The sequence below is a fragment of the Podarcis cretensis genome (genome assembly GCF_951804945.1).
Source record: "Podarcis cretensis genome assembly, chromosome: 7".
Lineage (NCBI taxonomy): Eukaryota > Metazoa > Chordata > Lepidosauria > Squamata > Lacertidae > Podarcis > Podarcis cretensis.
In genome coordinates, this window is record NC_137176.1 from 3214586 (window position 1) to 3242282 (window position 27697).

The following is a 27697-nucleotide window of genomic DNA, read 5'->3' on the forward strand; positions in this document are numbered from 1 at the left end:
GTTGTGGGTTTGAGCCCCGTGTTGGGCGAAAGAGTCCTAGATTGCAGGAGGTTGCACTAGATGGCTCTCCTGGTCTCTTCAAACTCTACATTTCCATGGCCCTTTTTCACTGAATATGTGTAGGCTCTAGAAAACTTAAGCCAGTCAAATGTTCCAGTTATTCATAAACAAATGTAGTTTTCATGTGGGAGGTTTGCAAAATTTGGAGCTTGATTTCCAAGGGAGGTTTCTATGAAGGTGAATGATCTAGAGTTTCCATGTCTCCTGGCATTTTAGCTTAGGGGTAGTGCCAGGCAGATCGGAAGGTGGCCTGGTGGGATACAGATGTGTTTTATGATATCACCTGCCAGTTAGGGGAAGAGCCTGAGTGCGTCTGCAGGATGGAGCCAGGCAAGCATGGAATAGAAAAAGCTTTCATCAGGTCAGGCAGAAAGTAAGTGCACCATCTTGATACTGCCCTCACCCTGGGATTTCACTTATTTGTCCTAGAAACCTGAGGCTCCAGGTTGAACATGGGAGACCTGGTAACCCCTCCCCATTTTTTGTTATGTTCAGTCAAGAATCCAGAAGATGTGATGTCTAAACAAAACAAACTTCTCAGTCAGTTATTTCCTCTTTTACAAGCCAATAATAGTGCCAGGTTAAAATGTTCCATTACAAAATCTAGCACCTAATAACCAGTGAATTTGATCATGTTCGCAGCCACATTGTGATGACTTTCCAGTTTTCTCAAACCACTAAAAGTCCTGTGATTGGCATAGGTCCCTACCTAGTCTATTATCATTGAAAAGGTTTGTTACTACAAGGAGATGCTGGTCACTAAATACATACAATTACAGAGCCAAATCAAATATACAGAAACATCATACAGTAGAGTCCTTTCTGGGCTGGAACACTTCAAATGGGAGAATATTTCGAAAACGAAACCCAGCATATGGAAAGCTAAACTGCAACTTTTCCATGTGACAAATGGTTCTAGCAAGTCCCATTGCAGAGTTTTGTCTGCATTTGGTAGGCTGCCTCATGCAAGCTGAATATCACAACTGGATCAGAAAGGCATGTGGGGAGCCACTGCTAAAAATAAGCAGCAAGGATTAAAATTTCCACGAAAAGGTTAATCACTTCCAGTTAAACAAGGAATTACTGGCTGAGGTATTCGTAGTCAAATAACTCTTGAGAGGCCATGCCTGGTTCCCAGCTCAGAGGTTGAAAGGGGAGTGTGGAGGGGATGGCAGATGACAGAAATATCATGTGCTGGGGATTGGGGATGGGGGCCTTAGGCCCCTCCTCACTTTTCAAGGCAGACATCCCCACACATAAAAACCCACATGAGTTGTGTATTACAGGACAAAACTATGTAATCTTGTACTATGATAGGTTTCTAGTCTTGTTTTGATTACTGAACAAGTATATCTAGCTAAAAAAGTACTGCACACAAGATCTTGTTAGAAATCCAAGTGTATCACAACCTCGGCTTGGGACATCTGAGTGGGAAGCAGAAAGCTGGAATGCAGCAATGAGAAAATGTTGATCTGCCGATTGCACAAAGGAAGAAAAGCAGGGTCTGGAGCAGGGGTGGGAAACTGGTGGTCCTCCACATGTTGTTGGACCCCATGCCTGACCATTGGCCATGCTGGCTGGATCTGATAGGAGCTGAAGTCCTCAACACCTAGAGAACCACAGGTCCCCACCCCTCCTCTGCGTCTGAGAAGGGTGTTGAGGTGAGCCTAAGCTGCTTGCAGATCATACTAACTCACCAGACTCTCCCAACTTAAAGCCATCAAGATTCCAGTTTAAGCTATGGAGTGCCTGATAACAAACTCAACATCTGAAGTCCTCAAAGTAGGTAAAAACAGTGTGCTATTAAAGGGCCAAGCCAATGTGAAGCAGTGCTAGTCCTGACAGGGGATTGGCACATAGCTTTTATAAAAAGGTAAAGGTAAAGGGATGCAGGTGGCGCTGTGGGTTAAAGCCTCAGCGCCTAGGACTTGCCGATCGAAAGGTCGGCGGTTCGAATCCCTGCGGCGGGGTGCGCTCCCGCTGCTCGGTCCCAGCGCCTGCCAACCTAGCAGTTCGAAAGCACCTCCGGGTGCAAGTAGATAAATAGGGACCGCTTACCAGCGGGAAGGTAAACGGCGTTTCCGTGTGCGGCTCTGGCTCGCCAGAGCAGCGATGTCACACTGGCCACGTGACCCGGAAGTGTCTCCGGACAGCGCTGGCCCCTGGCCTCTTAAGCGAGATGGGCGCACAACCCCAGAGTCTGTCAAGACTGGCCCGTACGGGCAGGGGTACCTTTACCTTTACCTTTTTAAAGGTAAAGGACCCCTGACAGTTAAGTCCAGTCGCGAACGACTCTGGGGTTGCGGCACTCATCTCGCTTTACTGGCTGAGGGAGCCGGCGTACAGCTTCTGGGTCATGTGGCCAGCATGACTAAGCCACTTCTGGCGAACCAGAGCAGTGCACAGAAATGCCGTTTACCTTCCCGCCAGAGTGGTACCTATTTATCTACTTGCAGTATGACATGCTTTCAAACTGCTAGGTTGGCAGGAGCAGGGACTGAACAACGGGAGCTCACCCCGTCACGGGGATTTGAACCGCTGACCTTCCGATTGGCAAGCCCTAGGCTCTGTGGTTTAGACCACAGCGCTACCCACGTTCATATGGAGACACAAATAACATTAAGAGTAGGTGTTTTAATACAGCACTTCACTGTCACAGAAATACTAATGTAAGCATCCAAGCATGAAAATGGCAAGCAAGGATACTCTGCAAACACAACCTTTTATTCCAGAAAATAAAACATCTCAACACAACACAACCCTATAAAGACACTAGAGATAAGCAAGGAATTAATTAATGGTCTATTGGTTATAAGTGAATTCTCAGAATTTCAACAGCCTAACAGTAGAGAAAACATTCAAATTAGCTGAATCCCATAAAAACTCTCATCAGTTTCTCTCAGTGACACAAAAGAAAGACAAATGGCAAGAAAGCTCATTACTTCTTTCGGCATTTTAAAACTGATTTTAATTTAGATGGAAGGTCAGAGCACATCTTGCACACAAGTCTATTAAGCTCTCTGCCACATGTATAATTTCCCCAATGTTTCACCCAAGGTGAAGGAGGCATTCATATGGTTCTTCATACATTGTGACCACCTCAGTTATGTTAAAGGGAAGGGATCACAGTATATTTAGTTGCAGACAACATGTTTTGTACCCAGTTATATAAACTCAAAAATGATTAATTTAATTAAAGAGAGTTATTCAATTCAAATAATGTATGTCCTATTTCTGACAACGAGAACATAAATGAATTAATAGCGTTATCAGTTTATAGTGTTATCTGAGATGTCTCTTTAAAGGAAAAGACGTATGGCAACTGAAGCGTACATCCATATGGTCAGAGTTGTGTTGCTTATTGGTATGATAATTATTTTCTGTAACAACCTAAGTTTTAGAAGTTGTGTATGACATCTTAAGCACCGGTAGCCACGTCTATGTTAATTATCTGGCTGGTTATTTGGGGGCTTTGCTTGCCTGGTCTGAAGATATGCAGCTGTACTCTCAAGGAGCTGGCTGCTTACAGAAAGGAAGCTGCTCCTCATGAACAGAAGAGAAAAAGACCCGTGATATGAGTTGCACCTACACTCAGGAAACAGTGGCCTGCCATTTCAGTGGCCAGGCTGTTAATGGGAAGCAGGAGGTTTGATCCTGGCCCAACTGCATTTGCTGCCAGGTAGTTTCTGGGCTCAATTAAAAGTGCAGGTTTTGACCTATAAAGTCTTATGTGCCTCATGACCACAAAACCTTCAGCGATAGTGTCTCCCCATGTGAATCTACCCAAATTCATCATCTGGGGCCCTTCTTTGTGAGGGAGGTGTAGAAGATGGTGACACAAGATCAGGCCTTCTCCGTGGTGACTCCCTGGCTGGAATGGTCTCTCCAGAGAGATGTGCCTGGTGCCATCACTATGAACTTTCAGATGACAAGTGTAGACTCTCCAAGCCTCCCTATTTTCCAGGGACAGTCCCAAATTGACAGAAGCCCCCGGTTTCTGATTTGATCCTGGAATGTCATGCTTTTCCTTGCGACGTCCCTATTTTTATTAGAGAAATATTGGAGGGTATGCAAGTGGAGACTTTTTACTCAGGCATTTCACTTTACTGATTGATTGATTGATTGATTGATTGATTGATTATTTATTTATTTAGTGCCCTTTGTCTGTAGATCTGAGGATGGTTCACAACATAATCAAGGTAAGGTGTGCCATTTTTAATGTTATTGTAAGTGAAGAACTTTTACTTAATAATGGTTTTTAACCTTTCAATGGTACTTTAAATGTGGTATTTTATGCCTTTTTAAAGAGGCGGAGAGGGGGCTGCAGTCAGTGACAAATAAATATAAGAAATAAAAGTAAATAAATAGTGCCTGGATGCAATAGCACTCTCCTCATTTGTTATTTCCTTAGGCTGGTGCCAAGACCACAGGTGCAAAGTGCCTATGAGCTCCTCTCTGGGAGCCTGTAATGTTAGTGCTTCTGTGCTCAGCCAAGGTTTGGCTCAGCTTAGCATGACATGAAAAGTGACTCACTGATTCAATCAAGTTCTCTTGGGGTCCATTCAAAAAGGATTCAAAGAGAGACAATGATTCTGTAAACTACAAACCCTGAATACGCTGGCATAAATGACAAGTGAATCAGTGCAATGGAAGACAAGAACAGCTTCCTACAAGGAATTTCTGGTGAGAAATGACTAAATGGCTAAATATATATTTTAAAAACCCTGTTGTGGTAGCAGGCACGCCAAGTTGGACCCCACATGGAGGGGGGCTGTCACGTGCGCATGACATCATATATGTGACGCCCCGCCCCCATCAGGCCACGCTTGCAGGGTCACTCTGGCAATCCCAGCAGGTGGCGGGGAGGGCAAAAACCATCCTCCAAACCTCCCGCCCATCCCAGCACTCAGGCAATTGCGGAGGGCGCCGGAGCTTGCCCAGGGGCAGCGGGGGATGGTAGCCACTACAATATTGAGGGGGGCAATGCCCCCTGCTCAAAATATTGAGGGAGCTGAAGCCCCTCGTGCCCCATATACCCAGCGCCACTGTGTGGTAGCCATAGATCTTCACTTGCTGCTGAACATTTAAAGGTTTTTTTTAATATTTTTAAGGCATTTTTGAGGCCGGTGGAGACTACAAATTGGCATTATTAATAACTGTTCCTGCTGACGTTATCTCTCAATTATAATTTGTATGTTGTAACGTGTGTTTTTTAATCTTGTAATATTTTTTTTTGTTTAAAAAAATAAACATAATATGCATATAGGCAAATAGTGACTCACACAGAAGGCGTGCAAAACGACTGCTCCATGCCGCCGGTTCTCATTTGTGAAGATGTCATTAGGGAATTCATTGAGCGCTAGGAAGGAAAAAGCAAAGAATCAAGCAAATGGAAACATTCATTTAGTTCATAGTAAAGATACTTTAATTAAACAAGCCAAGTGCTTCTGTAGGCTGACAATCCTTGCATTTTCCTGCCATGGAAACTATCATACTGTTCATGTTACTTTTAAATTACTTCATTGTCCCCTGGACATTTTAAGCCTTTTTGGGTAAACATTTATTGGGAAATCTGATGCTACATTAATTGTAACAGTCTGTGTCATCAAGTTGCCTTGGGCACAGCCAACAAATTCTAAACACAGTGTTCTGTAATCTTCAGAGTTGTACTACAGGACATAATTATAAGAGCACTTTCTAAACACATAATTAGATTATGATATTAAAACTGTAACTGTAGCCAAGACAATAATACATTCTTAGGAACCTTACCGTTTTTATGCTTATGATTCCTCACATGATTTGAACAATGGCTAGACTACATTGTGTTGTTGCTTTAAGTCTGCCCCAATGAGCACTGATTTGAGAACTTGTTTCTAGGAACTCCGAAATAGTGGTTGTGAGCATAAGGAGAGAAGGGCTGACTGCACTGCTTGGTCATCACTGCTGAAGTGGCAACTGAGGATGTGCCTCCTGCTTTTACCAAAGGCCGTCGCTCGGTGCCTATGTTTGGCTAGTTTGGCAATCATGCTTGGACATGATGAGCAGCTCCCAGCCACAGCATACGGTAAGCCACTGGTGTTATGAGCCTTGGCACTGCTAGCCACTACTCAGGAGCAGGACCTGCAATGCGTAGCCCTGCCTCTTTGCTTGTTTTGCCAAATGATGCCCAATGTTCACAATCAAGGTGATGCCTACCTACTTTTTAAAATAACTTTTTATTGGGTTTTATAAACAAGGATCATAGGCATAATAATTGATACAAATAAACAGACCAAGTATCCTCATGTCATTTGTCAATCACAAAAATAGCACAATAAATTTGCAGTAATAGCTACAACATATAGTTCATTATTGGTGCTCAATGTATAAGTTCTTAGTTTGTGAATTGGTTTAAACAAAAAGAAAGGGAAATGAGCCCCTGGGGTTGTGCTTAGATTAAGTCTGAGTATTAGTCAGTTACGCATGAAACAACATAAAGTGTTGGTATATTCAAATGTGCGGTGTGAAGATAGTAATCTATGTTTACATTTAAATTTTTATCAATCAGACTGAGTCAACTGCTGATGTGAAGGGGGTGGGTTGTGTTCCTTTTCGTGGAATATTGGCTTGTGTGGCTATTCCCTCCCCCCCACAGGTGGAATAAATGAAGACAACGGACACAGAGTTTTAGGTTAATGGGCGAAAAATGGCCACAACTTTATTGATTACAGGAAAGAAGGGTATTGGCTTTAGGCATTGGCCCTAACCGACTATCCGGTCTGACCGGGAAGGGTTAAACACCAACAGGGGGAGCCACCCGAGATGCATATCCCTGGGCGCTCCCCAAGGGGTTACCGCTCGGGGGCGCGCTTTAGGCCCTAGCCTCCGTAGGTTTCGGACGAGGCGTCGCCCCTCGGAGTCCTTTAACGTCGTCTCCAGGGAAGAAAGGGGGCGAGCCAGGGGCTGCCCTGACCTTAAGTGGCCCTAGGAAGGCCCGCCCCTGCCGCCAGCCAATTGGCTGGCGCCACAGGGTATGCTAATTGGGTGAATCCCTGTCTCCTGCGAGGCTGACGCCAGCCTCGCAGAGTGTGGGCGGGGTCGTGATCCCACAACCCCCCCTCCTCCTGAAGGTCGGAAGGGGCAATATGTTAATAAATCAAACCACACCAGGGTACATCCATATTTCTTGATCTGTCTGTGTGTCAGCTATAGTTAATTTGTTAATCTCTCAAGGTGGACTGTTTTCCAAACTGTTTTGTACCAATTGTCCATCATTGTGCCAGAAAGGCCTTTCCCATATATGGTTGTGTTGCCTCTTGCTGCTTGTAATAAATAACTTATTAATTATTTATTATGTAAATCCAGATTGTTGTCTTGAAAAATATGTAATATTACGAACTTAATTCATTCTGGAGGTCCGTTCGTAACCGGAAACCGTTCTTAACATGAGGTGTGCTTTCGCTAATGGCGCCTCCCGCTGCTGCCGTGCCACCAGTGTATGACTTCCGCTCGTATTTCGGGACAAAGGTCGCAGCCTGGAGCAACTACTTCCAGGTTAGTGGAGCTTGTTACCCAAAGCGTTCGTAAGGGGGACGGTATGTAACATGAGGTTCCACTGTAAAGCTAATTCTGCTTTGACTTCCAATTGTTGTTTTGCTATTTTATTATTTTTTTGGAATATCAAATTCTTTTTATGCATTTTTCAAATTTTTTTTATTCTTTTTCAATCATCTCACGTCATATCTCAATACTTCCCAGCCTATCCCTCCTTGCCATCCTAGCTAATCTTTATTAAGCTGCATATCCTTTTATTCCACCCAAGTACATTCTACTTGGATTCCTAGTTGTTGTTTACTGCTGCACGTAAGTCAATTGCTTCTTGCAAGTTTGACTTTTATACCTCTTTATACACTTTCCAAAGTATTCCCACTCCTCCCTTATCCATGTCTCATCTTGATTTATCTTTGCTGTCATGGTAGTTAACTTCACATCAACTTATTTTGCCATTGCCCTTTTGCTGGGATTTCTTTTTCCTTCCATCTCTGCACATAGACTATTCTGGCTGACGTATAGGAAGAGACAGAGCATCTTCTTGAAGATGCCATCATTTATTATACCTAGTAAGAAGGCCTCTGTTGTTGTTGTTGTTGGGGGGGGATGTAAACATAAACATTTTTTAGTTCTACATAAATCATTTCCCAAAATTATTTGGCCCGCTTACATGACCACCACATATGCAGAAAAGTCCCCTCTCATCTCACGGTATTTCCAACACATTTTGGATCCTTTTTTGTACATCTTTACAATCCTGCTTGGGGTTAGGTACCACCTATACATTGTTTTTTGCATATTTTCCTTTATAGCAAAACAGGTCGAGACATTCATTTTTGTCTACCATAGTTTCTCCCACACCGTCATTTCTATGATGTAGCCTGTATCAATTGCCCATTGAGTCACTGATGCCTTTATCATTTCATCTTTTGTCTGCCATTTCAGCAGAAATTTATAAATTTTGGAGATTAATTTTTCATTATTTCATAATATCACTCTTGTATTCTGAACCTCCTTACATAAATCCTTTTTTCCTTGTCTTTTTGGAATATCTCATTTAATTGATAATATTTAAACAAATTTGTGATCCATTCTTGTATCTCTTCTCTTCTTTTTCATCTTGCTTTCCCTTCTTCAAATTCAATAATTTCTTTATACGTGCCCCAATTCTTTCCCATATTTATCTTTTTAATTGATACAGCTTCGATGGGCGATAACAAGTGTGGAGTTTTTCTTTCAAGAAGGTCATTATATCTCATCCAAACACTCCTTCTTATAAAATGATTTAAAAATCCTTTCTGTACCTTAACTTTATCATAACATAAATAGGCATGCTACCCAGAAAAGCTGGATTTTTGTACATTCCCGCCACATGTGGAGATAGGTCCTGGGTGTGGGGCAGTCTCTCCAGGAATATGGTGAGGCACCAGGATAGATCCTTGCCAGCTTCCTAGGAGTTGGTACCACAATTATCTTAGTCTACGAATATATGAGTTTTAGGGTCAATTCTCTATTACTCGCTGAAATAGTCTTAAAGGGCTTTTTTTCTCAGACCTAGTTCAAGTTCATAGCTGAAATCACATTTTCACTGATGTTTAGTAGGGTCAAGTTAACTCATTAATGCACTGAGTAAATTTTATAGGTTGCAGATGTTATACCTGGGCCTCGATCTTCTGTCACTATTGCAAGTTTTTCAAATGGCTAGAGGTCTTGTGGCTGAAGAGTTTGCTTCTTGCCAGCTGTGTGCAAAAATCCACACGTTTCTGCTTTGTCAGTTACATTGCAAAGTGCAAAACTATTTCTTATATCTGGCAAGTGTGTCTTGCTTTCCCAGCTCCAGGAACATCAACAGACCATCGGTTAGGGTGGTCATATTTTGAAGAGCAAAAAAGAGGACGTGGAGCCCCCTCGCCTGCATATGTGCACACCATACCCTCCAACATCTGATGAAAATAGGAACATCCTATTCCATTAGTAGAAGTAGCAGTAGCACCCCGCCCATCTGTCTGGATTGCCCCAGCCACTCTGGGTGGCTTCCAGACATACAGAAAAGCATAATAAAACATTAAACATTAAACAGCTTCCCTATACAGAACTACCTTCAGATATCTTCTAAAAGTTGTATGCTTACTTATCTCCTTGGCTTGGGGGTCGCATAACTACATACCCTCCAACATTTCTCTGATGAAAATAGAGATGTCGTAAGGAAAAGGTGACATTCCGGGATCAAAACAGAAACCAGGGGCTTCTGTCAATCTAGTGGTATTGGAGAAGAGACAGTGTTTATCTACTCACTCTGCATCATTCATAAGTTTATAAACTACTATCACACCATTTTCCCTCCCCTGTCCCACACCAAAATTATAAAAGCCAGAAAAAGCTTTAGCCTTGCTTCAGCTACTGACTTGCTTACATGATTAAAGGATAAATCAGAGGCTTAAGAGAATTGAAACTAAGGGATGTAATCCACTTATTAACTAGGGGCTCCTGGTACGCCTCTATTTCTTCAGCAATAAGAACAGCAGCATCTATTATGATTTGCACCAATTGTCATAGGGACATTTCCCACAGCACACATATAAAGTGTAAACATAATACATGTGTAAACACACGGGTGATGGTTAAGGATTGGTCTGCAGCTTTACTTGAATCAATCTGTTTTGCTCTTCCTGAACTAACGTGCAGGTCAGAAAACAGTCATTCTTTGATTTTTGCACTTCTCTGAATCTTGTGACACAATTCTCAACTTTAAAAACACACCAAGATGCTTATAAGATGTGTATTTTAGGTTGTGTGTGTACAAAAATGCATTTTTTAAGATAACATACATACGTAAAAAAACTCACCTGTAATTTAGTGTACAGAAATCATGTTCAGTAAATCATATTTGGTAGAAAAATAATGTGGATTATCATGCGGTTTATTGATTACATATTGATGTAGACACAGGACAAGATGGACTTAAGAATGAATGACGTGGAATAGAAACAGACTGAACTCTTCATCCCTGGTATATGTATCTGGGAACTCTGGGTGACCTACTCATATCCAGTCAGCAGCATCCATTATGATTTGCACCAAACTTGGGGCTTTTGAGGACCAGCTGGGTGCAGTGCCAAGAGGGCTGCTGCAGGGCAGAGGGAGTGGAGAGTCACAAGCAGCACTTCTGCACGTTAACTTTAGGTGAACGGAAGCAGCAAGCTGCTGCGATGAAGCAGATTCCAGTGCAACATCCTGCCTGGCACCCGCTAAGATTGCCCCTGGGTGCTGAAGCACCTGCAGCACACGACTGAAGCCCCCCAAATATGGCAGCAGTTTCCTTTCCCAGTACCTAGGGGACAGGTATAGGGTTGCCAGGTCTCAGGCTTTAACTTTCATCTCAGGGTTTCCACTTCCAGGGGAAAGAGTGCAATTTCAGGGTAAGGGGCCAGGATCAGGGGGTTGCTCTGGGCCACATCTCTAGATACCAGGCATACGCAGGCTCATATACGAGGCATCATCCTTTAACTCCATAGCTCTTCTCCCTACATTCCAGGATCTGTGATGCTGAAGGCTGGGCAGTTCTAGACAGATGTATCAGGTACTATAACAGGATGAGGGAGAAAACCTGACACAAACAATAAAATTATTGACATGCTCTAAAATAGGATTCCACTTCATGGATCACTGCCTTGTCATGGTGAAGGGGCTTGAATAACTCAGAGAAGCTATGAGCTATGCTGTGCAGGGCCACCCAAGACGGACAGGTCATAGCCGAGAGTTTAGACTAAATGTGATCCACCTGGAGCAGGAACCGGCAAGCCACTCCAGTATTTTGCCAAGAAAACTCCATGGACATAAAAAAGGAAAAGCTTTGAGAAGAAAGTGAGAGTTTCCAAGGCATGGGGTCATGGAGAGTCGAACACGACTAAGACGACTAAACAACAACAAAAAATAGGGTTGCCATATTTTGAAAAGCAAAAAAGAGGACACACAGAGTTGTAAAGCTGGAAGGGACTCTGAGGGTCATCTAGTCCAATTCCCTTCAATGCAGGAATCTCAACTAAAGAATCTCAACTCCTGAGAGAAGTTCTGACTTGTACGTCAGGGTCATAGCTCCACCCTATCTGCCTCCTAAGTCTGCGGTTTCTAAGCAGCTTGCAGCGTAGGTGTGCAGAATGACAGGAGCTTGTGAAAGGGAGGTGGGGAAGCAGAGAGTGAGTGGCCCCCAACGCAGGCAAGAGGGAAAGCCAAGTACTTGGATCTAGGCTGGTGGGAGGTGGGACACAAAGCAAGCCCTATGCACAAGCCAGGACACTTGGATGGGAAAAGTTTAACATTAACACACACACAGATTGGTGGCAGGGCTTTGCGTGTCAGCAGGCCACTCGCTTGCCTTCTTCTGCCAAAACAGAATACCCAAGCCCTGTGGCCCTCGGCGTGTAAACACGCCAACCCATATGCCACAGAGCAGGCTGCATGGCTGCAAGTCCTGCCACGAACTTCCTTGTGAGAAAGCACACCCGCCGCCTTCTCCCAAGCGCAGTTGGGGGACAGCTCCAGACCTCCTTGCTTCAGCATGGGGCTTGCACTGCTGCCAACCTTTCTAATGTTATCTGACATTTTGTCTTATTTTAAAAATCCCCCCAGACAGAAATTTTCATATGAAAAAGAGGGTGGGTCTGGAAAAATCCGGATGCATGGCAACACTATCTCAAAGGACGTGAGCATTTAAAATAACATGAGATACGGGGACTTCCGGGTAGGCGCCATAGCCGAATGGCGGATTCCCTCCGAGCTCCGGAGGGAATTGGCTCGATAGGGGTTGGGTCCTGCCGCGCCGGCGATGCGGGGACCCTTAAAAACCACGGGCGCAGAAGCCCGTGGACCTGGTGACTCGGCGGGCACCATTTGCATCCTCCCCGACCGCGAAGGAGCCTTTTTAAAGGCTACGGAGCGGAGGACGGGGAGCGGCGCGGTGCTGAGAGTCTTCTGCTTCCCCTACCGAGCGAAGCCGCATGCCATTCGACGGAGAGCGCTAACTTCTTCTTTGGAGAATTAGGACTAAATCTAAAAACAACAACCCGTGAGTAACTTGGAAATTGGACTTAAAACTTTTTTCTTTTGGATTTGGCACGAGCGGGGTGTTGGTTTCTGCTCTCTTCACTGTGCAGCGAAGTGCTTGTCACGAGACAATGTTTACATTCCACAGTCTGTGCTGTTGGAGTTTCCCACGGGAAAGGAGACTGGATGTGACGTATACTGGTTTCCTGTTTTTCACTGTTCACACAGTGTTCTCTCCGTGCTTTAGAGGAGAGAGGATGCTTTCTCTGCTCCGGCAGAGGCAAGATGTTTTTCTGTAATCTACCAGCTTTGAAGTGTAAATAAAGTAATATAGAGTATGTGGCACGTACTCCTCATCATTCCGCTGTGCTTGGGACACTGCAAATTCCACATTGCTGGTTATGGGGCCCAGAAGAAAGACGCAGTCATCTGAATGCCGGCAAAAGGATCGGAATGCAGAGGGACGGATCGGACGGTATCTGCCGTCAAGATGATTGATGAGGTATTTGCTCATGCTCCGGGCAGCCTGCCAGCTCCTAGTTAATGGCTTTATGGCTGGACTTTGAACTTTTATGGCCATTTTGCCGGGCACAGGCAAAGGCTCAAAGGCACAAGCTCCTAGGCGTGGGGGAAACTGAAAGTACCTTTTAAAATTGCCTTTGGAAAGAGGTTTGAAGCAGCTGCAGTTAAGCAGAGTGGCACAGGCTCACAGGCAGTGGCTGGAAACCGAAAGCGTTTTTGAACTTGCTATTGGAATGAGGTTTTGAAGCAGCAGTGACGCAGCTGGTATAAAGCAGCTTGATTTAAAGCAGCAGAGAAGACGCAGAAGGCTAATGCCAGAGTCATGATGGCTAGCTGCAGAAGGCTGGCTGATGCAAATGGGGAATCTGATGCCAATCAGCCACATGCTCAGCTCAGAGTAGCTTGTGATACTGCCATGATTCAGAATGAAGCAGACCGCCAGGGTGATAGCTGCATGGGTAAGGGGGAGTCTTCACAGACGTCATCCCAGAGTGCAGTGGAACCACCAGATGGCGCCAAAGCTTTGAAGGCAGTGAAATGCTACTCGTGTGGACGTCTAGGCCATATGAAGAGGGAATGCAGATATCCCAGGGCCAAGACAGAGCACTGCAGCGAAAGCTCATCGCGTGGAAAAGGCCAAAGCAAAGGCAAAGGTCCGGTGTCCAGGACAACGCAGCACAAGGCAATGGTCTCACGCTTCACTCCAAAGGTTGCAAAGGTCCAGAAGACGTCTAGATCTTTCTTCGTTGTTGATTCGGCTGCAACGCACCACATGTGCAACGATAAGCGACTGTTCGTGTCTTTTACACCGCAGGAAGGTGCAATTCACCAGGCGGATGACCACACAATCCCCAGTAAAGGCTACGGAACTGTTGTTCTTCACAGTTTGGACTTATCGATAAAAGATGTGCTTTATGTACCAGATGCCAAACATAATCTGCTCAGCGTTGGACAGCTGAATGAGCGGAAAATTGACGTTTCCTTTAAGAACAAAAAGTGCATCATCACAAAGAAAAATGATTATGTATTGCATGCTGAATATGTTGATCGTTTATATGTTTTGTATTATGATGATGTTGTGCAGGATGACACTTGTTGCATTGCAGGTTCTAACAAAAGTTTGCATGCAGAATGTATTCATGATTTTCACCGAAAATTTGGTCATTTGAATTTTGAGGCAGTATCTAAAATGCCTGCCTTGGTTGAAGGTATGACTATTAAACCCTGCAGGTACCACATGAAGTGCAAGGCATGCGCAGCAAACAAGGTGAAAATGGCTGCGAAAGGTAAAGTGTCTAGTAGGCAAGCTACAGAACCATACCAAATTGTTCATGCTGATTTGGTTGGTCCACTATCGCCCTCTTTGGGTGGAAACAGGTACTTCATGGTTCTCATTGATGCATTTTCCAGGTATATCTATGTGTACAATCTCAAGCAGAAATCAGAGCAAGGTTCAAGGAATTCTGTGCTTGGTTGGAAAATGTGCATGGTAAGAAGATAAAAATTCTTTTCACTGATCGTGGGGGGGAATTCACTTTTCAGCAGTTTGAAGCTTTTCTGACTGAGAAAGGAATTCAACACGATTTGTCTAGTCCTCGCTCGCCATGGCAGAATGGACTTTGCGAGAGGGCAAATCAAACATTGCTTCAAGGGTTAAAAACCTTGCTGCATGATGCAAATCTTCCGGAGAGTTATTGGGCTGAATCTCTCTCGTGTTTTACTTACAGTTATAATCGCAGGTTATCTTCAGCGATTGGTTGTACCCCCTATGAGAAGATGTTTGGCAAGAAACCATACATCAAACACATGAAAATTTTTGGTTCTGACATGTGGGTTCATTCACCACAAAGCTCCAAGTTAGACAAGCGTGGTTTGCATGGTATCTTTCTAGGTTATCAGAAAGGGTCTTACAGAATAATGATGACTGACTCTAAAACAATTAAGCTCACAAGAAGTGTTGAGTACAATGCCAAGTGGGGGGAGAATGTGGGAATTTTCCAATGTTATCCTGATGACAGTGATGAGACTGAGGATAGTCAAAAGCAGCCACAGCAACCCACACCCACTGATGAAGGTTCTGATTCTCAGTCTGAAACTGAATCGGGTGATTCAGAGGATTTCAAGAGTGCGAAAGCCTCTATGCGACCCTCTGAAAGCTCTGATCAAGAATTGGAGGAACCATTGTTCACAATAGGTCACTTTTCTCCTAAGAAGGAAGAGGAGAGTGTTGAAGACTTAAGGCTAATTCGCAGGTCACAAAGAGCCACAAAAGGCAGACCTCCAAAGAGATTTGCTGATGAGTTTGCCAAGATAGCAGTAACAGCTGTTAAAAGCTCCAAGAAGGTATTTGAACCTTCAAGTTTCCAAGAAATCCAGGATTTGGATTCAAAGGAAGCTGAGCCATGGTTAAATGCCATGAAAGCTGAGCTTGATTCCTTGGAAAGGAACAAAACATGGGAACTTGTTCCAGTAGTTCCAGGAATGAAACTGCTTGGAAGCAAATGGGTCTTCAAAGTGAAGACAGATCAAAATGGCAAGATAGTCAGACACAAAGCCAGATTGGTAGCCAGAGGTTTTGCACAGGTACCAGGTGAAGACTATCACGAGATCTACTCACCCACAGTGAGGTATGAGAGCATTAGGCTTATGCTCAAGCTAGCTGCAGAGGAGAATCTACACATTAGTCACCACGATGTGAATACAGCTTTTCTGTACGGATCTCTAGATGAATCACTTTATATGCTTCCACCTGATGGCGTACAGGTAAAACAGGGATTTGTTTGTGCTCTGAAGAAGTCCCTTTATGGTCTCAAACAAAGTGCACGATGTTGGCACACAAAACTCACTGAAGTATTGTTTTCTCTAGGTTTTCAGCAAGGGAAAGCTGATCCATGTGTATTTGTCAAAGAGGAGGGGCAAAAGAAACTATTGTTTGTTTTATGTTGATGATCTTTTATTCTTTTGGAAGGATGTCACAATGTACAATAACGCCCTAGCTCAACTGAAAGAGCACTTTGACATGAAAGATCTTGGTGAGGTAAACAACTACCTATCTCTGGAAATAGAAAGAGATCAAGATGGTAACATTCTAGTACACCAGTCACGGAAAATTGCTGATGTGTTAAGCAAACTAAACCTGATGGATGCTAACCCTGTAGACACACCGATGACAACAGGTTATCAGGTAGATGACACTGAAGAAGCATTTTCTGACACTACACTGTACAGAAGTGTGCTAGGCAAGCTAAACTTCATTGCCAGATGTTCAAGACCAGACATTGCTGTTAGCTGTAATTTGCTAAGCAGACAAGACAACAATCCTACTGTTAAGGATTGGAAAGCTCTGAAACGCATAGCGCGCTATTTGAAAGGCACTATGCATTACAGACTGAGATTTAACAATCAGAAGTCTGGTGGTCTTGAGATATTTGCAGATGCAAGTTTTGGAAGTGACACTACAGACAGGAAAAGCACGTCTGGAGTTTGCTATATGTACAATCAGGGTCTATTTGATTGGTCATGCAAGAAGCAAACAACAGTTAGCTTAAGTACTTGTGAAGCTGAACTGAATGCACTGTCTTATTCACTTAAGGATTGTGAATGGTTGTTACAATTGTGCAAAGACATGAAAATTCCTGTCAAATGTCCAATCCAGGTTTACCAGGACAACAAAGCATGTTTGGCTTTGCTGAATTCTGAAGGTTGTAAGCAAAGCACGAAGCACTTGCAATTGAAGGTGCAACATGCTAGGGAACGTATTCAGAAGGGACTCGTAACGGTGTCCTATATGCCAGGTAATGAAATTCCTGCTGATGTATTGTCCAAGATTGTATCAAGGGATCAACACTGTACCTATGTGCAGAAGTTGGGTTTGTACTGATATTGTACGAACACGCTGCCCAGTGATGTTCACAGAAAGGGGGAGGATGTTGGTTTCTGCTCTCTTCACTGTGCAGCGAAGTGCTTGTCACGAGACAATGTTTACATTCCACAGTCTGTGCTGTTGGAGTTTCTCACGGGAAAGGAGACTGGATGTGACGTACACTGGTTTCCTGTTTTTCACTGTTCACACAGTGTTCTGTCCGTGCTTTAGAGGAGAGAGGATGCTTTCTCTGCTTCGGCAGAGGCAAGATGTTTTTCTGTAATCTACCAGCTTTGAAGTGTAAATAAAGTAATATAGAGTATGTGGCACGTACTCCTCATCATTCCGCTGTGCTTGGGACACTGCAAAATTCAACACGGGAGAGGTGCAAAAAGGAAGTCCGCCTCCCCCCCTATTGTATACAATATAAAGCAAGGATTTTAACTACTAAGGTTGAAGGAGGAGTCTTTTTTTTATTTGATAAAAGTTATTAATTCCACGGATTGACTGTATAAGTGATTGGGCTGGAGGAGAAGAGTTATTTTTTGAATTAAGGTGCCACTCATCCCGGGACCGGGAGCGATCTGCGAGAGGAGCCTGCGGAAGAGACATAGAAGATTTTGACAGCTGTCAAACTAGCTGTCAAAGTCGGGGAAAGTAGAGAACTTTGTTTCCGTTGTCTTTGCTGGTTACATTTGATACAATATAGTTAACTGTTGAAAATAAAGAAGAATTGAAACAAACTAACTTGGCTTTTGTGCAAGGAATACTGAAATAACCAGAATCCCTCTAGTGGGGGTTCAGGGACATTACAAAAATGGAAATAGGCCAAAAAATACTAGCTGGCCTGGAGGAGGTTAGGTTTCTTGTGAGAAAGTTGTGTAAGTTACATGAACAAGGCCATGTTTTGTCTACAAGTACCACAACTTTGAAGCCAACAGTAATGGAACCTACTGAGCTGGAAAAGGATTTGATCTACAAAACCCAGGCAGCTGAACAGGGAAAAAAATTTGAGCAAGAGAAGCAGGAAGGAGGGGCTGTAATGTTGCAGAAGATAAAGGAGAGCCGGAGGTCTGTCAAGATGGATATAAAAGAAAGTAAGAATTGGTTGATAAAAACTGGGTTTAATTTGGAAAATCAGGATTGGAAGGATCTCCTTGAGCGGGGATCTGAAGACTTATGTTTTACAAATTTGATCAAGGTGGAAGATGGAATTTTCTGGCTATTTGGACTTAGAAGGATTGAGAATCAAGATTTTAAATATGGAGATCCGGCTGGAAGAAACATGGACATTATAGGGATAGTGCCCCTCCGAGTCTTGGTGTTTAATATAAAAGACTTTCAAAGAAACTGGCAGAGAGGGACTGAGAGAGATTTAAGGGCCTCAGATGTGAGACTGCCGGGCTGATAACAGATGGACTAATGGACAGTGGCTTGGGGATCGAAACCGGGGAAGGGAGGGTGGGGTTTTGGAAATCCAAAAGGCGTACCAAAATATTCTGATTTATTATATCTTTTTTTCTTTCTATGTTGTTACTAGTATTGATATGGGGAATTCGTGGAAGGAGAATTGGGTCGACCTTAGAAAAGGTTTTTAAGTATAATGATTGATGTATATATGCTAAAAGTTGATATATAAAGTGAAGTTAATATAATAACAATTTAAGGTTAAGAACTTAAGAAGAAGAACTTGTTGAATAAATTTCTGGACAGGGAATACAAGAAGGGGAGGCGAGGGGAAGTCCTGGAAAGAAGGTGTTGAAAACTTGGACTGTAAATGTTGAAATTTTCTTTTTCTTTTTTCTTTTTTTTCCCTTCAGATTATGTATTTTTTGAAATTTTAATAAATATTACTTTTAAAAAATAATAATAACATGACATACACACAACTTGTTAGGAAGCATGGTTTTCCAGTTTGCATTCTTGTGAATCAGCAGCCTTCACATTGGCCACTCGCCTATGTGAAACCTTGTTGGCTTTCAATGTAGTGAAATACAATGCCTTGTGTGTTTTCTTGGTCAGAATTCCAGCTGATAAATGCATAACATAAATAGATAATGTGAGGACAAGCATGAAATAGTTTTTTATTATAAAAATAATAAAAAATCCATATTATATTTATTATAAAAAAATCTAATGACATATTTAATCAAGCACTGTCACTCTGATGTGTTAAGTGGGGTAGAAAGCACATCAAGGTTGACAGCTGTTTATGTTGTGAACATAGCTTGCAGGCATCCCCTGCAAATTGACTACAAATATGGCACTTGGGAGGTTGATTCTCCCCAAATAACACCAAGTCTGATCCTACCAAGCTTAGAAACATGCCATTTTTGATTAGCAGGCACCAGCCCTGCCTATGGATCTCAGCTGCAATGTTATTTTATTCTTCTCCTGGCATATTAACTTCATTCATGTCTTCATAAATGATTACAATTTAAATAACAATTCTGAAAAAATAATAATTCTACAACAGGGTTGTATACATCTTAACTCTCTATGTGAACTGATGAAATGTTATTGTGCCATTATACTAATATGTATGTCACAGTGGCAGGAGGAAATATGAAGGGAGAGCAATATATTTAAGGGATCTCTGTTAGAAGGATGTTTTCTCTGTGGAGTTCAGGCCATCTAGTGTCAAGTATGGTGTCATCACTGAGTGACAAAATGAGTTGTTTTTTTTAAAAAATGGGCTCACGAAACTTTTTAGGAGTGACGTGGTGGGTTATGCGCCTGCAGGTTCCGCACTGCCAGAAACGGCAGCGTGGGACTTGCGTCTGCCTCTCCCTCAGCCGCCCTACAGCTGAGGGGGAGGCGTTGGAGAGGCTCCAAGCATCAGAGAGACTCGCCCCTCCCCCAGGGGTAACTTGTCCCGCCCCCGGCTGCAGGACACGCCCCCGCACCAGGCACCCAAGCAGCTAGCTACGCCACTGAAGTCATGCTGTGTATTCATAGCAGGGACCAGAAGAGGAATGATCACTGGGAGGAGCGCAGAGAGAAGAAATACCATAGTGTATCTGCAGCAGCTGCCTCAGCTGCAACAAAACATGTCTCTCCCCTATCAGTCTCAGCCATAGCAGACGCTGTAGCCTTCCAACAGTTTTGCCTTCAACCTCAAATGTGCATTCCTCCACTGTCTCCCGAGACAGACAGATGCCAACAACAACATTTAAACTGGCAAAAACTGCATTGGTTTCCTATAGTTTGGATGGCTCTGCCATTTGTACACCAGAAGAGATGGCTGCAGTACATGAATTAGAAAGTACAGTGGTACCTCGGGTTACAGATGCTTCAGGTTACAGACTCCGCTAACCCAGAAATAGTGCTTCAGGTTAAGAACTTTGCTTCAGGATGAGAACAGAAATCGTGCTCCGGCGGCACGGCAGCAGCAGGAGGCCCCATTAGCTAAAGTGATGCTTCAGGTTAAGAACAGTTTCAGGTTAAGAACAGACCTCCGGAACGAATTAAGTACTTAACCCGAGGTACCACTGTACCAGAAGGAAGACGCCCTCCTGATCTATTTTGATAGTCACCTTAGCTCTGTTTTTAATTAAATTAAGAATACAATCCGATACATTATTACCTGAGATTAATACCCACTGAACGAAGCGGAGCTTACTTCCGAGTATACATATATACACTTGCATCATAAAACTGAGGGCTAAACACGTACACATTTGAGCACTGGATCTCTACAGAGGGCCGTGAATCTGACTCATTTCCCAGTCTATTCACCACTCTCAAAAATAACCACAAACTGCAATGGCACTTATTGCTGTAGATTGTTCTACTGAATAGTTATTTTGGTCAGATTTGCTATTACTCCACATGCAACCCTTCAAAATGCAGTCCTTTAATTACAAGGAAACAGGAGGGGATTTAAGGAACAATGTATTCATATATATCACCCTTGAGGTTCTTACCTCACAGAGTGCATTTGGTCTTGTTTTTCAGTCAGCAAAAGCAACTGCAAGCTCATTCGGCTATTTTAATACATCTGATATCCGGTCAAAATTGACAAAGTCATAGACATGACGCAGTCTAGCTGTATGTAGCTCTCATTAAGTAAATAAAATTCAAGTTGATTGTTTCTATTCCCTTGGCTGGCGAGACATACTGTGTTCCAGGGCTCCCCCCCGAGCCAGAGCACCCCAAAGTGCAGCTCTGGCACCCCTCAGGAGGCAGGTGCCATTGTGGGCTGGCTTCCTGACACTGCCCCAATCCTTCTGCCACCACCAGTTGCCAGGGCAGGAAAGCAGATGGAGATGGGATGGGAGGCTGAGGGTGAGGAGAGGTCAGTGCAAGTCCAAGCCTCCAGTACACCAACCCCTGGGTCCAACCGCAGCTCTGCTTCTGCCTCCTCAGGGAGACCATCTGATGGCCCAGTTGTGTGCGCATTGCCTTTGACCAGAAACACACCTCTGGTTGGGTTCAAGCAGCAGCAGTGACGTGTGGGTGGGTGTGCACCATTCTACCTTGTTTTCCTTAGCATTTTTTTAGATGTGTAGATCCAACCTGAGGACCTGACAGTTTTCCAGAAAAGAAGTACTGATGTATTTGCATCTTCAACAGCAGAACACTGCAGCACAGCACTCGCCATTGCTGAGATTTCCATGTAGTGACATATCCCCAATTCAAGGAGCACAAGGAGAAGTGGCTAAAACAAGGCTGTGATTCTGAGGAGAAATCCTGCCCATCTGGTTGCAGGCATTTAAAAGTAACACGAATGCCAGGGGAACCACCTCACAGAAAGCTATCTCCTATGGTGTAAGTGTAATGTTTAAAGGGCACTTTCTTATTTTATTGTCCAGAAATAGTGAATGACTTCACTCTACTTTCCAGAGACTTTTTGGCCATTAATAAAGGCAAGCGAGACCTGTGACAAAATGTGGCAACGTGCTTTTACCTCCTTATGGGAAAGTGGCAGCCCGTCAACGGTGCCCTCCTCCAGCAGGTCTTTCCACCTGTTTCCATTTCTAATCCACCTCCCCCCAACCAATATTCAGTATTCCTCTGAACATGCTCAGTTCTCACGGGGCTGTTTTTCAGGGGGTGGGATTGTGCCCTTAGGTTTGTGCTTTTTGAGATTAAAAACAAAAATTTCTGCAAACCTCTAGGTTTATCTGAGCATGCCAATACTTCCCTCTTGTTTCTCAGGCCCTGTTTTAGCTCTATTTTTCTGCTAAAGCACTGGTGTGATGTGGGCAGTGTGAGCAGCTTCTGGAGCAACAAGCAGGCATCACTCATCTAACAGTGGCTGGTGGGATGAATCTGAAGTGGGTGTAAGGAAAGAAAGGTGTATCAGGAGAAGAGACTGGCCCAGGGGTTGCTTCCAGGTGAGAGCTTGGGGGAGAGGCCTGATGTCAGGGGAAGACCACCAGCTGAGGCTCTGCTGGGAAGATCACTGTAACCACTAACGCAAGAAACTGTGGAAATGGCAGTGATTCAGTTTGTATATCCCATACATGTCACTTTATGTTCTTGTATATACACTGTATATTGAAACTACTGCAGCTGCTATGGGAGTGGAGAGAAGAGGGTAAGGTTGTTTATTTTTGCTTTCTATTATTAGCTATTATTTTGTTGTATTTGTTTTATTTGTACTACTCTACTATTAGCTGATAGTTTTGCTGTACTTGCTTTATTCTTATTGCTCTGCCATTACTGAGTCATTAAATTGCTGTAAAGGTAAAGGTAAAGGTACCCCTGCCCGTACGGGCCAGTCTTGACAGACTCTGGGGTTGTGCGCCCATCTCACTTAAGAGGCCAGGGGCCAGCGCTGTCCGGAGACACTTCCGGGTCACGTGGCCAGCGTGACAAAGCTGCATCTGGCGAGCCAGAGCCGCACACGGAAACGCCGTTTACCTTCCCGCTGGTAAGCGGTCCCTATTTATCTACTTGCACCCGGAGGTGCTTTCGAACTGCTAGGTTGGCAGGCGCTGGGACCGAGCAGCGGGAGCGCACCCCGCCGCAGGGATTCGAACCGCCGACCTTTCAATCGGCAAGCCCTAGGCGCTGAGGCTTTAACCCACAGCGCCACCTGCGTCCCTAAATTGCTGTAGCATTTATTAATTATTGCACTTTGAAGTCTCACCTTCACTTGAGACAATATGTGTCTGGACAGTGGAAAGGGGAGGGGATATGGGATGCTGTTTTTACAAGGAGACTGTAGATATTTTTATACTGGTGAGGTATTTGTATAATGAGATAAACTATTTTTAGCTGCAGTTTTCTGATATTACTCGTAGCTGAATGGTTGCTGTAATGACTTTGTGGTTTAAATGATGTGTTGCTTTGACTGCATCCACACCATACATTTAAAGCACATTTAAAACACATGGCTTTGCCACAAAGAATCCTGGGAACTGCAGCTTACTTTCCTTCAGCTGTGACTTGCTCTTCCATCTTGCGACCGGGTTCATCCCACAGCTCACCTCAGAATGCTGCCCACAGCCCACAGCTCATCCCTGACCACTGATATCAATCAATAGCTACACTAATAGAAAACCCCAAGGCGAAGGGCATTTCCTAATACTGAAGGACAGCCAACTTTTCAAAAGCAGAAAGCACTCTCCTAAAACCATTCAAAAACCCAATGACAATGAGATATGGAGGTTCATGATAGTTACTTAAGCACTAACAAGCCCTACCTATCCTCTTCTCACAAATCTGATCTTGCACGTACTGAACACATTGGGACGGGGGGTCATGCCTGCTAGCTCACTCCCACCTTCTGCCACAGACTTGTAAAGGACCTATGTTCCTACATGCATAGAAGTCCCCTTCAGACCTTTGGCCAAACACACAGAGGTCAGTGGTGGGGCCAGCAGGTGCACTGATAATGAATGCCTGAAGGCAAGAGCTTATATGTGTGGTTCGGAGGCATGAAAAGGTTCATTTTATTATTAGATCAGAGTAATGGCAAAATGATGCATATCATACCTGACAAGCACAGAAACCCTCTCAAAGTATTTATCTGAGCATGATTATCAAAATTATGGCTCACCTGCTCCTATTGTGCTTGGCCGTAAACACATTCAAACAACAGAATGTTATCCTGAAGTGCGGTGGTGACCAACCATGGCACCAAACATTCCATGAAGGAAGAGAGACAGATGAGACAAAATTAAAGGAAAGGAACGTTTTACCAGGGCTCAGATAAAGCTTTTCGTTTCTTCATACTTCTTTTGAACCACTGCTCACTCTCATAATAAACACTGAAGGATAATTTACTGCATTTCTATTCAAGGATTACAAGAAGCTCCGTCAGGTAATCAGCTGAAGAAACTAATGGCTATTGTTTCTGTTGTTACTGGAAGGAGCACTGTTAATCCATGTTCTCTGCAAACACATAGTCAGGAAAAGCTGGGACGGGACCATCATGTTATTTCACATAAGCTCAATTCTTCCCCAGATACCAATGTACTAGCCCTGTTGATGATCCAAATCCATAGTTTGGGCATTGCTCTCAAGAGCCTTGAAGCATGTGACAAAAGTTACATATTCCAAACAATCAAGCAGTGGCTCTACGACCACGAAAGACAGCGCTTGTTACCTCATACTGTCCTCCGGAGGCCTTAGGTATCACAACACCCCACGTAACCTGTGCCAAATATCTAAAGAACCTACTACTCCCTTCTCATCGAAGAGCCTTTCTGCTCACGAGATTGAATACCTTCCCCTCTGCAGTGACCAAAGGCAGATTCTCACATCCTCCATATCAAGCCCACCTGTGTGGCTGCAACCAACGAGTACCTGATTCATTGGACTGCATTCCCTTATATTGCTCTTTACACAGCAGACCTCGCCAACTGATGCTGAGCAAAACGTTGGACCTCCAGCCTGTAACTCCAAGAAGAAGTCAAACGAGGTTTCTCCTGGCAGATCAGGACAAAGATATCACTGCTCCAGTAGCTTCCTTTTTCGCCACAATTTTACCCAAAAGGGTTCCTAACAAACCATCCCTTCGGGGAACAGACAGGGCGAAGCAGAATATCTAAGTGCACACAATCACAGTATGATCTTATGACCTTCGACAGCTTCAGCCTTGTCCTTTTAATTATCCCAGTGATTTTAAATGTTTTATACTGTGATGCCAATAAAGGTATTTGATTCGATTTGATCCAACTATTTCCAACTATTCCTTAATCAATTTATGGCAATAGGAAAAAGGAACAGAAAAGCAAAGACTACGTATTTGCCTAAGTCACAGAGACAGAAATAAGTGTATGCTTGATATACAAATCAAAGATCCACTCAAGGGTACGGATGGTACTGGTTCCTAACTGCATTTTTAATTACCGTATATTATTTCCATAGTTAGATTTTACACTATATGCAAAACTGACAAGCTCAGGTTGAACAACTTATTCCGGCTACATTAGGCTCATTATTATCCATAGTTCAAAGAACTCAGAATATTATGATCCAGATAATTCAGTCTACCCACAACTTCATTTGCCTGCTCATCATGAGCTATTTGTGGAATCAAATGCTGTGCTTGTCTTGGTAACATGCATAAACTCATTTGTAGCAGAAGCAATCCTGATGTTAATAAAGTGCAACTGCCAGAAAGGTTGTAAAACCGTGAGCTGCAGCTGCAAATAAAATAACACCCCATGCACTGAACTGATTTTGAGCAAAGCAATATACCATCAGCTAGTCCAACGGAGACCAATAGTGACACAGATTAGTTAACTTATCATATGTTTCAACAAAGTTGCGGAAATGTTGTCAAATAACAGATCAATATATTGTCCTATATTTTTCATGTATGATTTTGCACTTGAATTATTATGGTTTAGAATATTTTCAAGTAATAACTTGTTTCATATATTAAGAATATCCCATAATAACATATTTCACAGAATCACGTAATCATAGAGCTGCAAGAGACTCCAAGGGTCATCTAATACACCCCCCTGCAATCTCAATTTAAGTCTGGCTTCTTTTATAATGAAGGTTACTGTTGATTTTAGACATTGTGCACTTACTGGACACTGACCATAAATAGAGCAGCATGTGCAAAAACAATCACAAGGAATTTCTTACAAGTCATCGCACTGCTTACTCATTTGAAACAGTACTTTAAATTTTGACAAATATGCCTTGTGGTATCTGCACCTCAGACCAGAAGTATCACCAGAACAAATGGATATTTGCTAAAACTGCCATAATGGGCCATAATGACATTGCAACATGACGTGATGATGTCATGTCACGTTGCACCGTCATAACAGATTGGCTCTGGCGCCGCAACAGCAACTGGACCGGGGCCTCTGCCTCCGCACGCCACAGCCACCAAGTGCTGCTCGCTGCCTTACCTCTGGTGCTCAGGTCCTGGTTCAGTAGCCACTGCCGCGGACGATGCTTGGCTGGCACAGTGGGCAGCACAAAGAGGCGGTGGGTGGCGGTGCGCAAAGGCGGAGGTGTGCAGAGGCAGTGGCCACAGCAGATAGTGCGCAGAGGCAGCAGTGGAGGGCAGCGTCCAACCACCCACGAGCACCCGCAGCAAAAATTCCCAGGGCACCCTGGAGTTGGTGCCAGGGCATCAGAGCCTTAGCCAGCACCTTCATCCCACAGATGAACATCCCCCACAGCAAACACTAATATTTTTTAAAAGGATCTTAAAGAGTACTGAGGACTTTTACTTTGGGAGCTCATGGACAACAGAGATGGTCTGTGCTACAGGGGTTAGTGGCATTTGAATATTTTGTTCCATATTGCATTGTTCAAAGTAACACAATCATTAAGAAGGCTCCAATGAAACAGGATTAGCATCCCACTTATTACGTTTCTGGTCCACTGGCTGGTAGAAAATATTCTGAAACCAAATGGGAAGCACCCAGATATGGATTCTTGAGGGGAACATCAGTGGTTGCATGCTGCTGGCCCTTGTGTCAATCTCAGACTCTCCTCTCCTTTTAAGTATAAATAGATTGTATATACAAACACAGTGTATCTTAGACACAGAGTGCATGTGCACACAGGGAGCATGACTTGGTTAGGAATTCTACACCAGATAATTATGAAATAGGGGTGCCACAGGGTTCTGTCTTGGGCCCTGTCTTATTCAACATCTTTATCAACGACTTGGATGATGGACTCAAGGGCATCCTGATCAAATTTGCAGATGACACGAAACTGGGAGGGGTGGCTAACACCCCAGAGGACAGGATCACACTTCAAAACGACCTTGACAGATTAGAGAACTGGGCCAAAACAAACAAGATGAATTTTAATAGGGAGAAATGTAAAGTATTGCACTTGGGCAAAAAAAATGAGAGGCACAAATACAAGATGGGTGACACCTGGCTTGAGAGCAGTACATGTGAAAAGGATCTAGGAGTCTTGGTTGACCACAAACTTGACATGAGCCAACAGTGTGACGCGGCAGCTAAAAAAGCCAATGCAATTCTGGGCTGCATCAATAGGAGTATAGCATCTAGATCAAGGGAAGTAATAGTGCCACTGTATTCTGCTCTGGTCAGACCTCACCTGGAGTACTGTGTCCACTTCTGGGCACCACAGTTCAAGAAGGACACTGACAAACTGGAACGTGTCCAGAGGAGGGCAACCAAAATGGTCAAAGGCCTGGAAACGATGCCTTATGAAGAAACGGCTAAGGGAGCTGGGCATGTTTAGCCTGGAGAAGAGGAGGTTAAGGGGTGATAT

General features: G+C 43.7%; 1 protein-coding gene across 3 annotated transcripts in view; it reads right to left on the reverse strand.

Moving 5' to 3' along the window:
- Positions 1 to 27697, reverse strand: part of SLC24A3 (solute carrier family 24 member 3) — a gene marked incomplete at its 5' end in the record, with an annotated part of 178169 nt that overhangs the window by 52993 nt on the left and 97479 nt on the right. For all 3 annotated transcript variants that reach the window (XM_079983575.1, XM_079983574.1, XM_079983573.1), the window contains one exon: positions 5343 to 5419. In XM_079983575.1, coding sequence (XP_079839701.1) covers positions 5343 to 5419 — 77 coding nt within the window. The remainder of the gene's footprint in view (positions 1 to 5342; positions 5420 to 27697) is intronic.